At 39.7% G+C, this 13,956-nt stretch overlaps 2 protein-coding genes across 2 annotated transcripts in view; one reads left to right on the top strand and one right to left on the bottom strand.

Annotated features, from left to right (window-relative positions):
• Positions 1-5,696, bottom strand: part of HAUS8 (HAUS augmin-like complex, subunit 8) — a 20,918-nt gene extending 15,222 nt beyond the window's left edge. The window contains exon 1 of the mRNA XM_009997814.1: positions 5,690-5,696. Within this exon, the coding sequence (XP_009996116.1) occupies positions 5,690-5,696 (7 nt within the window). The remainder of the gene's footprint in view (positions 1-5,689) is intronic.
• Positions 5,697-9,134: 3,438 nt separating this feature from the next.
• Positions 9,135-13,956, top strand: part of MYO9B (myosin IXB) — a 34,485-nt gene continuing 29,663 nt past the window's right edge. Inside the window, 1 exon segment of the mRNA XM_009997796.1 lies at positions 9,135-9,971. Within this exon segment, the coding sequence (XP_009996098.1) occupies positions 9,135-9,971 (837 nt within the window).

Here is a 13,956-nt window from a genome sequence, read left to right as displayed (position 1 = left end):
AGTGATGTGGGCAGGGTGTGTGTGTGTGAGTGAGGTGGGCAGGGTGTGTGTGTGTGAGTGAGGTGGGCAGGGTGTGTGTGTGTGAGTGAGGTGGGCAGGGTGTGTGTGTGTGAGTGAGGTGGGCAGGGTGTGTGTGTGTGAGTGAGGTGGGCAGGGTGTGTGTGTGTGAGTGAGGTGGGCAGGGTGTGTGTGTGTGTGTGAGGTGGGCTGTGTGTGTGTGTGTGAGGTGGGCAGCGTGTGTCTGTCCCGGGTGGGATGGCAAAGGTGTTGCTGCTGACTCGTTCTGTATCTGCTGTGCCTGAAGAGCTGGACGTGCCCTAAGGGAAGGAACAATCCTCGCTTCTCGTCTGCGCCCCCCGGCTCTCAGATCTCGCTGTTGATCAGGGCGCTTCTGTCTTCTGCTTACTGATCCTTTAACCACGCAGCGTTCTGCTCTTTCACATGACGTCTGAAGCTCTCGGTATGAACAGCCTGTAAACTTTTCGTACGAGTATCTCAACATCTTTCAAAAAATCAAAAAAAATCCGTTAAAGCTCTCTGGGTTCTTTTGTTTCTTTGTTTTATTTTTTGAGCAACTCTTGGCAGTATCAATGCTGCTACTGTGTGGAGTCTGTGCTTTATCATGGTGACCATCCCTGCCTGATGAATGTGTGCCTCTGGCTGTTTGTATCCTGGTAGTGCTGTGTCTTTTTTTCTGAGTTGCCTTTTGCAATCTCTGGAACGTAATACTTTTGCAAGCTGGGAACATCTTTTTGTTACATATTTGTAGATGAAAAGTAACAAAGTAGTACCCTGATTCATGACTATTGTGACCGTACAGTTGATAGAGGTAAGGCAAGATGACTTCCCAGTATCATTTTAAGCCTTGTTTTCTATTACTCTGTAAGTATTTTGGCAACATTCTTACCCAGCTTTATTTGCTAGTCCTGTTTGTGAAAAGTGAGGAGGAGTACTTTGGATGCAAATGAGTTCAGTATTCTTTGATTTCACCCTCTGGAAATGGGTGGCAAAGGGCTGGAGATGATCTCAGGCTTCTGGCGAATGCAATTAGCCTTTCCAAGATGTCATCAGCATCCTCCCACATTACTCCTAGAGGTGGGTTGGTATCGGTTTGTCTGCTGAGCTGTTTGCAAATAAGAGTATGGGTAATTAGGAGCTCTCTGATTTCAGGTCTGTAGCTAGAATACATAAGTGAAGTACTTGCCCTAAAGGAACAGTGTGAAGTAAGCTTGCATTCTGGTTTAGTGTATTGGTGTCACACCCACCAAGTTTTACCAAGCCTTTGGTGTTTTTAACTTGGAATCGTGTCAGAAACAAATCCATTTGATGTAGGGGAGGCAATAGAGGGAATTTGTAACACAAATGTAGATTTGTATTAGCTTCAAGATTCATTTGGGCTCTTTTCTGAAAAAGAGTTATTTTTTATTATTTTTGTCTTTGAACTAACAATGAGATTCTTCACCTGCTCTACATTTAAGTCCAGTAACACCATCAGGATGATACCCCTCATGATTTCTTAATTGTTAGCATTTACCTATTAGCTATAAAGCTCAGGAGTTACTGCAGCTGGGAGATGGAACAGTTTTTGTAGAAGTGCTTGGGATTTTTTTTTTTGTCACTATGTTTCAACGTTTGTCTTCTCAGTAATTGAATGTGGTGGTTTGTGCAGGGAGGGCTCAGCTGTCTGTGCATGCAGATAGTCTAATCAGAGGGAGGCCTCTTAGGTTTGTGTTTTTCTGTGGAACCTTAAACGCTTCTAGAACTAAATAATTTAGGCAGAGTAAACACAGCTGATGAAAAATTTAAATGAGATTCACCCACAGTGTAATGCTGTGTACAGACTGACTTTTCTGACAAATTATGATTCAAGTGCTAGATCTCCTGAATTAATCCTGTACATGAATAACAGTTTGACTCACACTATTGCTTAGGCTGAATGTGGCCTTCCCTTAGCCAGATAGTTAGATGCCACAACTCACATACCTTAGGCATTTAACAAGGAAAAATTCCTAAAAGATGCAACAGTGCTATCTAGCTCAACGGTCAAGGAAAGGAGTGATAAACTACTAGTCAACAAAAAGTCTGTGGTTCTGTACTTTTTTGTGTGAATTTTGAAGGCTGAAGGTGTTTATTCATATTTCTAAGAAACAAGACCTACTTATTCTAGTATCAAGGAAAAATAAACCTAGGATGCTGATAAGGGTTTATTTTTAGATGGCTATTTTAGTAGATTATATGCCTTCTGAAAGGGCTAGAAGTGTCTTTATGTCAGAAAATAAAAATTCAGAGGGGTTTTGTCTCTAGTATATCATGTTTTCTTGATGTATCAAGTGACTTAAGCGTGGCTTGTAGAGTTCCTTTTGTCTCATTTATCTAGGCTTTATTGTCTTCTTTGTATCTGATTTCCAAATGAAACTCAATGCAGATCCTAAAAAAATATGCTCTTCTTTTTAGAAACAAACAATGTTTAACAACTGAAGTGTTTTTGAGTATATTTTTGACATGTGGATGTTCTGCTGATTATTTTTTAATTTGGACATGAAAGTTCTACCTAAAGTTTCTTAAGACAATTTCTTATCAGTGTAAAAGCAACATTAGACCAGTGAAATTGTTACTTCCTTTGTTGACAAATGTAATGCTATTAAGGATAAAATTAAGAAAACTGCACTAGGTGGTAGAATAGTCTCCAAAGTTCTTTTGGCTTTTATGTTCTTTGCCTCTAACACTCTGGGTTGTTTTGCCTTCATTCCATCTTTCCTCAACAGGGCCACATTTTCATTTCCTCTGAATCATCTGTAACTCTGACATCACACTTTTTGTAAGGTAATAACATGCTATAGACCTTTAATGTCTCTGTCAGCCTGATAAGGTATCCTAATCATGAGGTTGAATTGGGCATTTGAGTCATTAAGAGGAAGTAGAGGTCTGCATCTTGGGTGGTTTGAGGGTGTAGATTGGGATCAGGGTCTCAAGGGCTGCAGGAAGTAGAGAGAAGGCAACTGAGGAGGAACTGCCTGTAATGAAGGTAATTTCTTTGACTTTTTCCTGTATTACGTTGCATTCTTACATTGCAGACCAGCTTCTCCTTTGTTGGGCAGTCAGGGACAGTAACTTCTCTGGCAGGGTTGATTAGAAAGAGCAGTAACAAATGTGTTGTAAATTTGCATTCTCTGCTTAGAACTATTCCTTTTTGGAGCAGAAAAGGCCAAGAGCTTTTAGTTAAAGAAAACCAAAGATCTAAAGTTGTTTAGACCAGCAGAATTTTTGATGACCCAGAGAAGAAACTGAAGTGTTACTGGAATGCTAAGCAATTTTCAGGGAGTCTACATGTGTCTGGAATACTGGAAAAAAAAATAATTATACTTAACTAAGGACAACTGTATGTCCTTGTGACGTGAGGTAAAACATTACCTGTAATGCACAGTTAATTGTGAAAATTTTAGGGTGTCTCTTGGGGATGGTCATTGGTGATTCTGGTACTCAAGAATATTACAGGTCAAGTACTTGTGCTATGTTTCTACTTCTGTGTTGAAGTATTTGATGAACAGTGGGAGCAGTTTGAATCTTTTCCGTTTGAGGAATGCAGCTCTGGAAATATACATGAAAATGTGAAGAGTTGTAATATTATAAAGTTCATCCTCAACAATTGTGCTGTAATGGTAGCTTTCCCTTTTTAGCTTTGCTGTGAATCATGGACTAAATATGTGGCTTCAAATTATGGCCTTATTTAAACTAAAGAGATACCCTGTGCTGTCTGGGGTGAAGCTCTCCTAGAATTTTAGTACTTTATTAACTGGACAATGTTGGCTTTAATGCCCATTAAAATTGACTTAATGGTGACTTGAAAACACTTAAAAATATCATCATTACCATATAGAATTGGAATTTTTGGTTTTCTATTTCTAGTAACACTTACCAAAAAGTAAAATTACAGATTGCTGAGAAATGATGTAGCATGCTACATTTCTTCTAGAAAGTATTGAAGTAATTACCTGAAATGTTGCCCTGCTCAATGATTTAAGTGGGAAGTATAATAAATCCTGCAGTGATGGACCAGGTAGTACATCCCCATGTTCACTTAAATGATTGTTTGGTATGTCCAGTGCTTTTAATTTTTTGTATAAACAAGTATTAGTTGATAGGTAATATAAATATGGCATTAGACTGCCTTATAAACTTAAGTTATGCTGTTGACAAATACACAGTTTGTAGAACTTGCAAAGGATGGGGTAGGGAAAAGTAATAAAATCCTGAAGAGATCTTTTAGATGGGTTAGACTTGCTTCCAAAGGTGGCCTGTAACTGGTACCTTGTATTTAAATTAGTACTATTTCAGTTTTACTTCTCTTCAGTCTCCCCTGACATAAGTACTATTAAATTGTGTATGTTATACTGGCCAGTGTCCCAGGGGTGCAAACCATGTATCACAAGATCCTTTAACACACTGATCCTACACAGCTCTTGTCCCTCTCAAGCCCACAGAATTAATATAGTCTCATGTTTTGAATAAAAGGTTAGAATCAAAGCCATTGCATGTCTAACTTCATTTTGTCTGGCCAAGCCTGCCTAATTCTTGTGTTTGCATCTGTAAAACAGAACTATGGTGAAAAATAGGTTTGCTGTGCTTTGTAGATGTTGCTGACTGTACTTAGTAAATTTGAAGTTCTGTGGAGGTGCTACTGGTGCTACAAAAGACCTGTGAAAAGTAAAATATCTTAAGGAAAACAGGAAGGAGTTTGAAGTCTAAAATTAGTTGATGTGCACTTAGTGCCAGCTTCTGCCTCCCACTTACTAGATTTTCTAACGCACAGCTTTGTGTTTTTCCCATGTGTTGGAAAGGAGCTTCTTATCAGAAAAGGTATTGGAAGAAATTGAGGTAACTTGGCAGAATTTCCATCTACAGAAAGAACTCAACAGTGATGGTTTTTTTTTCTTGAGTTTGCTGTTTTGCATGCTGACCAAATGAGTTTCATTACCTTCTATTCATGTATTTTTCCTTTTTCTACTTGTATTCTCTGCACCTGAGTTCAGGCTTGTGCTTCCTTGCTCCAAATGACATAGAATAAATCTTTCAAAGGCTTAAACATTCTCTAACTAATTAGAGACCTTAAAATTAGGAGAAATTGTAATAATCTGTTCAGAGAACTCTTGACATGAATGAGAAGGTGGTACCTAATTAACTTTGGTAATCAAGAGGCACATCTGTAACTGGGGATTGGCTGATTTTCTAGAAGGAAATCTAGCAGTCTGGCCTCATCATTAGTGTGAGTTAAGTTTTTGCAGTGTGGGGTTATCGTCTGGTGACATTTATGTCCTTATCTCAGCCTGAGTTTGTCTTGCTTTGAATTCCAGCCACTGGCTTGTGTTACAGTTTGTCCTCCAGACTGGTGGTTGTTACCAAACTCCAGTTCCCTGTGCAAGGATTTAAACTGATACCAGTCTCCTCTGTGGGATTCTCATAGACTAAGCTTCTGGAGTATTTTGCTGGATATTTTCTAACAGATTTTGTAGTTGTTGTTGATGTTCTTAGCTTCTTGATTGAATTTTGAATACATTTTAAATGCAGTATTGGTCAAGTACCTTCTGGGTACAAGGGATCCCTAACTAACTAAACATTTGGCGTGTATCTGGGAATTCCATGCCCTGTCATGCCTGTGTGCTATGTTAGAAAACCATGTTTAAATCATTACCTGCCATGGTTTTCCAGCCTCTTTCAGGTTAGCTCCTATTCCATCCCTCTGGTGTGGATTGTTTCTTGGATAAATTTGAAGACATATGTATATAAACTGAGCTGAAATTAGCATTTGTTTTCTTGCTGCAGTAGCACTGAACTGTATAACTGATTGAGCTGTTTGATTACCTAATGCCTTCTCAATCTCTCCATGATACAGCCTTTATCAGTTTACTTTGGTGCCAGGAATCCAGAAATTCAGAAATCCAGGAATCCTTCACTAGAATCTAATTCTCCAGTTACTTCATGATACCCTCTCCTTAGCTGAACACTGGGACTCATTAGGTGACCACTTTACAGTCTGCTCAGTGTATGTTTTTGGTTTTTTTGTTCTAATTTATTGCTTGAAATGTTGTTCAAGATTAAGTCAGTGGTGTATCAAAGTCTGACTCTTTTAGAGCAGTATTATCATCTAAGAAATCTGATATGCTTTCTAAGAAAATCACAAACAGTTGGAGACCAGCAGCTTTTTCTCCAACCCTTGTTTGTAATACTAGATACGCTCATTCTTGGTTAGAAGAATTTAAGCATCATATTCTTTCTTCTGGGACTCATGTAGTGAATTTTGAGGTAAAAAAAATAGGTAACAAAAGCAGAATTAGTTGTAAAGAATTAACAGTAAACAGGTGCTACTCTTTCTTAAGTGACTTTGAGGATTTTTTTCTTTTTAAAGCTGCACAGTCAGTATTAAATGATTAAAAAGTATCATCTGTTTTAAGCTGTTGAGTGAAACAGCAGTCTTAAAGTTCAGTGCTGTTGAAAGCAATCAAGCAGGGTTTGGGTTTCAAATCTGCTTAAAATGGGGCAGTGTTGTGCTGTTTGTTTACTGCTGATGTGACTGCATTGAAATTGCCTCAGCAAGTTCTTTCTATGATAGATGATCTTCCAAACCATTCCTGTAGAGCAATGGTTGCTTGCTTGAACTTCCATCGAGTTATATGATGGCTGCATAATTTAGATATCTGGATGTAGCATCAATACATTAAGATTGTTGCCTGCATGTTGCATTGTCAGAAATCTGTCGTCTTCAGGGTGAGAGGACTTTGTAGTGTTTCAGTCCTGCACACCTGAGCACACAGCCATGGCACTGCTGCTTTTATAGTAGGTCTGGGGTTTTCATGTGCAGAAAAGAGGCCATCTGTGTTCAGGTTTCTTCTTTGAAAAGTGTAATTTGGGAGTCTTGAGCAATGGACCGGATATATCTTGGTAGCTGACATGAGATGAGGTTAGGAAATGTGTGTTGGTGAAGCCAGAGGTCAGCACCCAGGTTCAGCTCTTGTAGCCAAAACGTCAGTGCCATGGCTCTTAGGGTGCTCTTTTGGTGAAAATGCTCACTGAGGGACTTCCTCTATCAGACCAGACCGTGTGTGTGAAACTAATTGCTATGGGGAAAAAAGGAAGTCTGCACAAAGCTGTCTGTCTCCCTTGCACTGGCTGGCTAACTTGAGACAAAAATGGTCACTGTTGTTCTCTTTTGCTGTCTGTGCTCCAGGCTCATCTTCCCCACGAGCAGCAGTCTGCTGTAGATTCTGCTAGGTGTCTAGCTTCTATAGATTAAGAATGTTTTACACTTGCATAATTATTTCAAAGGTTCTTCAGCCTTATCAGCCATTGGTCAGTGATAATTACAGGAAATGGAGGGGGGACTTTGAACATGCTGGTCCATCCTTCTGTATGACCAAGCTCTTGCAATAAGCTTAATGAATGAATAATTCAATTTAGTGGGGAAAAGTCCCTATTCTTGGAGGGTTCATAGAGCTTGACCAGACATGTGTTGTGGTCTGTCTTGGTGTCTGTGGCTTGCTCAGCCTTTCTTTTGATGAGTATCCACGGAAATGATCCAGCTTTTGCATAATAATGTCTCCTGTAAGCTTGGTACTCAGAGTTTCCTTACAGCACAGCTCTCCACTCTGAGGCCTCATGAGGCAGAACTGTCATATGTTTCTGTGAAGTGATTCATGGCTTGCAGTGGAAGTGGCAGCTAAATGCTGCCAACTCCACTGATTTTCATTTGAAATGATTGCTCCTTATGGCCTTATGCAAGTTCCTCTGCAGCTGTTTAGTCGCAAAAAGGAACTTCTTTGGTATTTCCTTGCCTCTTTTTTAATATATATTCAGCATGTAATTGTATTGTTGGCACACTTTATTCTGGAAACAAAAATGGATCTGATATTCTGGCTGTGAAATTTTACAGACTGCTAAAATGAAGAGGGTACTTAATTATCCTTCCCCTTTTGCTGCCATTGATAAGCTAATAAGCTGTTGAATTAAAGCAGGGTAAGCAAACCTAGTCCTGGTGATCTGGGTCTACCAAATTGCAGTTGAAAAATTGCTGGCAAAGGCACAGGATGTTACTAAGTCTAGAGGCTTTTAACTTGGTAGTAAGGAGGAAGTTGACTTCTGTGAGGCTCAAGTTAGATTGCTGGCCTGCATGGGGGTGAAAGGAGGAAAAAGCAATCAGAATGAGTGATTTGTGGAGATTCATGCATGAGATTCCTGAAATCCAGTGAGGAAAAGGGTTGATGTGACAGGGTAAGGGCTTGTGAGTGAAGTGGATTGTTTGGGGCCTTGTTAGTTGAACTGAAAAGTAGTTGCAATAAGAGTAATTTCACTTTGCCTCCTAAAATGGAAGATAAAAGGCACATTCAGATCTTTCTGTGGCAAGGAAGTGGTTCACTCAAGTGAAATTAGCAGCCTCTTGTCTGGGCAAATGATGCATGTTCAAGAAATCACCATGGTGTGCAGGGTTAGGAGGAATCAGCAGCAGTATTTGTACTGGTCAGCTATAGGCACTGTTTCCTTAGAGCTGACTGGGATAGGTAATGTGCCTGTCTTGTACCTTTCAGGAAAACAGGTCAGCTTGGGGAAAGGAGGATAAGGTGTGGATCTGAACATCAGTCTGATCTTAAGAAGTGATCAAACGCTGCCTGTGCAGCTTTAAGGGAGGGTTTATGTGGGAGGATGAATGAATGTTTGCCTAGCCATACAGTGAACCAGGTCAGGGAAATTACTAAAACTAACCTGGGGGAAAAAGGAAGTTTCAATATGGGTGGTTGTCCCAGTTCAGTTTGCTTTGTGGCTGTATGAATGCTTGTGCTGCCATAGCAGGGAGGAAGGGATGGCATGGGAAAAGAAGGAATAGTGAGAGGAGGATAGATACTGTGGCAGCTCTGCATGCATGAGATAGGCACAGCAAACAATATCACTGATATGCATGGGTAATGCATTTGTTCTTTAATAATTTCATTTAATAACTTTATTCTCATCTTCCTTGAAAATAATACCTTGCCCTAATACTTCTTGTACACATTTTTTTTAACACCTGACTTTGATCTGTTTTCTTTCAGACAATGGGCACTGCACATTAAGCAGGGGTGGAAGACTGAAGCCCATCTGGGGACAGAATGAGTTTGAAAGATGCTGACAGTGCAGTTTGCCAGGCAAAGACAGCCTATAATCTTCATATTTACCCCCAACTCTCAACAGAAAGTGCTCCCTGCTGCAAAGTGACAGCAACCAAGGACAGCACATCTTCAGATGTCATCAAGGATGTGATTAATATCTTAAACTTGGATGTCTCAAAACATTATGTGCTTGTGGAGGTGAAAGAATCAGGTGGTGAAGAATGGGTACTTGATATAAATGATTCCCCTGTTCACAGGGTGTTACTTTGGCCTCGTCGTGCTCAGGATGAGCATCCTCAAAAGGATGGGTACTATTTTCTTTTGCAAGAAAGGAACACTGATGGGACCATCAAGTATGTCCAGATGCAGTTGGTTTCCAAGGAGACAGATGCTCGGCGGTTGGTCGAAAGGGGTTTTCTTCCATGGCATCAGGAGGACTTTGATGACTTGTGCAATCTCCCTAACTTAACGGAGACAACGCTTCTAGAGAATCTCAAATGCCGCTTCCTGAAGCACAAAATTTATACCTATGCAGGAAGTATTCTGATTGCAATTAACCCCTTCAAGTTCCTGCCCATTTATAATCCCAAATACGTCAAGATGTATGAGAATCATCAGCTTGGGAAGCTGGAGCCTCACATTTTTGCCATTGCTGATGTGGCTTATCACACGATGCTTAAAAAACACGTGAATCAGTGCATTGTTATATCAGGTGAAAGTGGGTCTGGGAAAACCCAAAGCACAAACTTTTTAATTCACTGTCTCACGGCACTGAGCCAGAAAGGGTACGCGAGTGGTGTGGAGAGAACTATTCTAGGAGCTGGACCAGTTCTGGAGGTAAATTTATGCTAAAATTGCCTTCTATGGAGATAGTTTCTTGACAACTTCAAATCACTGCTGTTCAGTGTGACTTCTGAGAGTCACCTGCTTGGTTTAGGATTGAAATATCTCTGGGCTGCCTTGGTGTTTGGCTGTGTTGCTCAACTGCTTCTAATTGATTTTCCTTAATTCATTCTTCCGTTCAGTTGACTTCCTGTTGCTTTACTTTGTTTGACTGAACTTTCCACCACTGAACACTAGTATTCTGGGACAGAGGTTACCTGTGTTTTCCACCTTAAAGTTTTGATGGCATTTGAATCAAATTGTAAGTGAATGTTTTCATAAAACAACATTGCTCTGCTGAAACAGTGACTGCTCAGTGTACTTGTGCCTGTGTGTGAGTCTGTCCTGCAGCATTTTTATGAACTCATTTTTGAGGGAGTTATTTCCTTTCTACAATTGTTTGTTTTGAAGAGAGCTGGGAAGAAAGTGTCTCTTGGTTTTGGCTTTTTATTACTGCAGTGTTTCCAACAGAAAGCAAAACTAGGCACGTGAGAAGGAGAGGGTACAGCTGGTCTTGCATTAGGTAACAGCAGGACAAACTTTAACTGATCTTTTAGACTTCAGCCTCTCTCTTGTGCTCTCTCATTTGAGAGGAGAAACTCTGCAGCCTCGGGTGGGTGTAATGATCACCTGTAATGAAACTGTCAACAGCAAGGAACTTTAACACAGCCCTTGTAATACTTAGGTTTAAATATTCTCAGATGTAACAACAGTTTTCTTTAAAAAAACAAACACAATTTTTTTTTTAGTATTTTAGATAAAAAGTGAAAAATCAGTGAAGTTAAATTAAGGAATGTATTACATTTTTAAGTGTGATTTGCAGACTTTTTGGTGAAGAATTAGGAAAATACACAAGTTCTTTTTTTGCTTTGCTTTCTGCTGCTTGAAAGAAGAAGTAAAATTGCTTGAGGTTTGTTGGTTGCTGGAGTTCAAGTTTGCAGTTCTAAACAGAAAACAGGAAGGGGTCACTGTGGAAAGCACTGTTTGATCAGCTGATCTTTCTGCCTTTGATAAAATTAACTGTTTCTGACTCTAGTCTGCCAGACATGATGCAGCTGTGTGAAACCAGCTGGAGATGTAACATCTTATGTTGTGGTTTGTCCATTGAGTGAGAAATGCACAGTATCCCTAGATTGAAAACAAAAATTAGTAGTCAGGGAGTCACAGGTACATGTTGTGTGTGTCTGGGAATGTTCATGAAGAGACATTTGTGATTTTCTCCAGTAAGATTGGTTGACATAAGCACTGTGACTTCTTCAGATTTCCCCTGTGCATTTAGTAACACATTTAATGAGAAGATAGTCTTGCTAGCTAGAAATATAATGACTGATTGAAAACTTGCATACTTGCCAAATGGATTCTAATATGACTGTTAAGAGAACTCATTGTCTGAAATGTGAGGCTCTTCTGAAACTCTCAGGGAAGCCTCTTGCTCTGCTTCTCGATGGTGTTTGTTAGTTGCAGATTGATTCAGTGTAAACTTGTCCTCCCAAATATTGCAAAAAGTAAAGGAGTTTGTGACAACTAAATATAAAAATGTGGGAACATCTGAATCCTAAAATGTCTTTTGGAATTTATTATATCTTTTTGTATTAAAAGTATTCTTAATTGAATTGAAATTATAAAGGAAGGAACCTTTTTGAAACTTGGCAGAGACTGAGATTTTTCCATGTTGAAACACATCACTGGGGTGCCTGTCATTTTGGTACAAGCCTATTTCAGGTAGTGGAAATGTACTTCTCTGTTCACATAGCTTCTGTGCACGTCAAAATGTGATAATATGGTAGGTTTAGAACCTAGAGAAGTAAAATATGTCCTACTTTGGATATTGCAGAGCACATTCAGTGGACAGTGAGGCTTCCCAGTGTGGATATTTGTGTTCAATTCCAGTCACCAAGTGTAATTTAACAACACAAACCCAAATAAAATCTTGGTCTTGGAGAGGAATGCAGGGAAAACTTCCCATTCTTTGTAGAAGTTAACCTGATGACAAACTCTTCTGTTAGAGTTAGCCACTTCTGAATCCAACTGTGGTGACTCATTTTGGGTTTTTACTTAAGGGAACTGAAGTGGTGGTAAAAGGGAGTTTTTCTTAAATGGGTGTTTCAGGGGATTTTTTTGCATGATCAGTTTTGAACTGTGCCTAAACTGTTTTAGAATGTTGTATGTAATTTTGAAGCTTTATTCTAAGCCCTCCTGAAATATGAAAATATACTCTTTGACTGAAATCTGTTTCCCTGACTCATATGATGCAGAAGATGGTTGCATTTTGGCTCAGAACTTCTCCTTTTTAGTGACCTCTTATATTCCTGTTACCTAAGTAAGATGTGTCCTTACAGGCTGACCTTTTACAAAAGTTCAAGGAGTTAAAACAACCACAGAGCACCTCTGCTGCACAGAGAGGTGAGCACTGTCAGCATGGTATGGAGATGGTTTATAATTTTATCATCACATACTTAGTGAACTTGGACACATTTCTTACCAAGCCCTGTTTCTGTGTTGGCTAACTAATCTCTGTTCAAATATGTAAATAATTTGAAGATCACAGTAGAATCATGGAATGGTTTGGGTTGGAAGGGACCTTAAAGATCATCTAGTTCCAACCCCCTTGCATGGGCAGGGACACCTCCCACTAGGGGAGGTTGCTCCAATTCCCATCCAATCTGGCCTTGAAGATAAGCTATTGTTAATATTTTAATATTGTTAATATCTTAACTCCTTGTTCATAATTTCTAGACTTTGAAGAAGGGAGTTATAGCTGTGCTATGAAAGGAGATTTGACCTTAATTGTTTCTAGTTACTACCTTCTCAAACAGCTGAGAAATTCAATACATGATACTGAGACAGAGTGACCAAAAATGTGGCACTAGCACAGTTGCTGTCACGTGCACTAGTGAAAGGAGAGCTGGTCAAGGGTTTGTCTCTGATCCTCAGATGCTTCTTGCTCAGTCTTGGCACCAGAGTCTGAGCTGTTTGTAGGATTCTTTGTTGGGGATCCAATAAGCAGAGGTAACATGCACTGCTTCTGGTTGGGTTTGGCACTGCTTGCAGCTTTCTAGAGAAAAAGAATCAGAAAGGCTGGCTTGCTCCCCACGACAGAGGGGCTCCAGCACAGCCTGAAGCTGTTTTGAGCTGGTTTTTAACAGTTCACAAGCCACACAGTTGCCTCAGATTATTTTTTTCTCTTAATTGTTTCTCCAGGCTAACATAGATCATCTCTAGTGAAGGGCAGTTTCTTTAAAACTGGTAGGAAGATAAAGATAGGCTCTGGTTTAAGATACTCCTTTATCCTCTTCTAAATTTAGTGATTAAAGTATAGCTCCCTGGCTTGGAGTTTTGCCTGCTGAGTTCAGTTCACTTATGGTTGAAATCCTAAGAAAAAAGTTACATTTGGGAAATATTACTTGGGTCAAGTTTGGAATAGTGAGTCAAACCTTTATATATATTTTATAGTCTTGAACGAGATAAATAACCTTTCCATACGCACTGAAGAAGTTTCCAAGAAATTTGTATTTTCCTGTCTTCAGGGAAAATATGTCTTAAAACACCCATTTCAGATATAAAGGGCACAGTGTGCGATCAGTCTAAGGCTCTAAACTTGTTTTGGAGAGCTGTAGTGAAGAGCAGGTTCTTCAAGCCAATTAATTTAGTAAAGTGGCAGCAAATTGAGGGAGGGGACAGGAGCACGTGGCAAGAAACATAATAAGAGGGAATTGGAGCTTCCTTTTCTGGCAGCAAAGCTCCTGTTTGGCTGGCTGTTGTTAAATTCTAACCCTTAGTGTCCAGGATTTATTACAGAAGCTACTTGCTTAGTGTGCTGAAAGTTCATTTACTTCTGAAGTGGAAGCTGAGGAACATTGGGACAGATGGAAATACTGGGGTTTCCATTTGGATGTGTTCTTGGATTTCCTGATGGCACAGATCCACTTTTTGAAAAGAA

This window comes from Chaetura pelagica, unplaced genomic scaffold, assembly GCF_000747805.2.
Source record: "Chaetura pelagica isolate M959 unplaced genomic scaffold, ChaPel_1.0 scaffold595, whole genome shotgun sequence".
NCBI lineage: Eukaryota > Metazoa > Chordata > Aves > Apodiformes > Apodidae > Chaetura > Chaetura pelagica.
The sequence above is the reverse complement of the archived record's forward strand: the minus strand, read 5'-3'. Positions and strand labels throughout refer to the sequence as shown.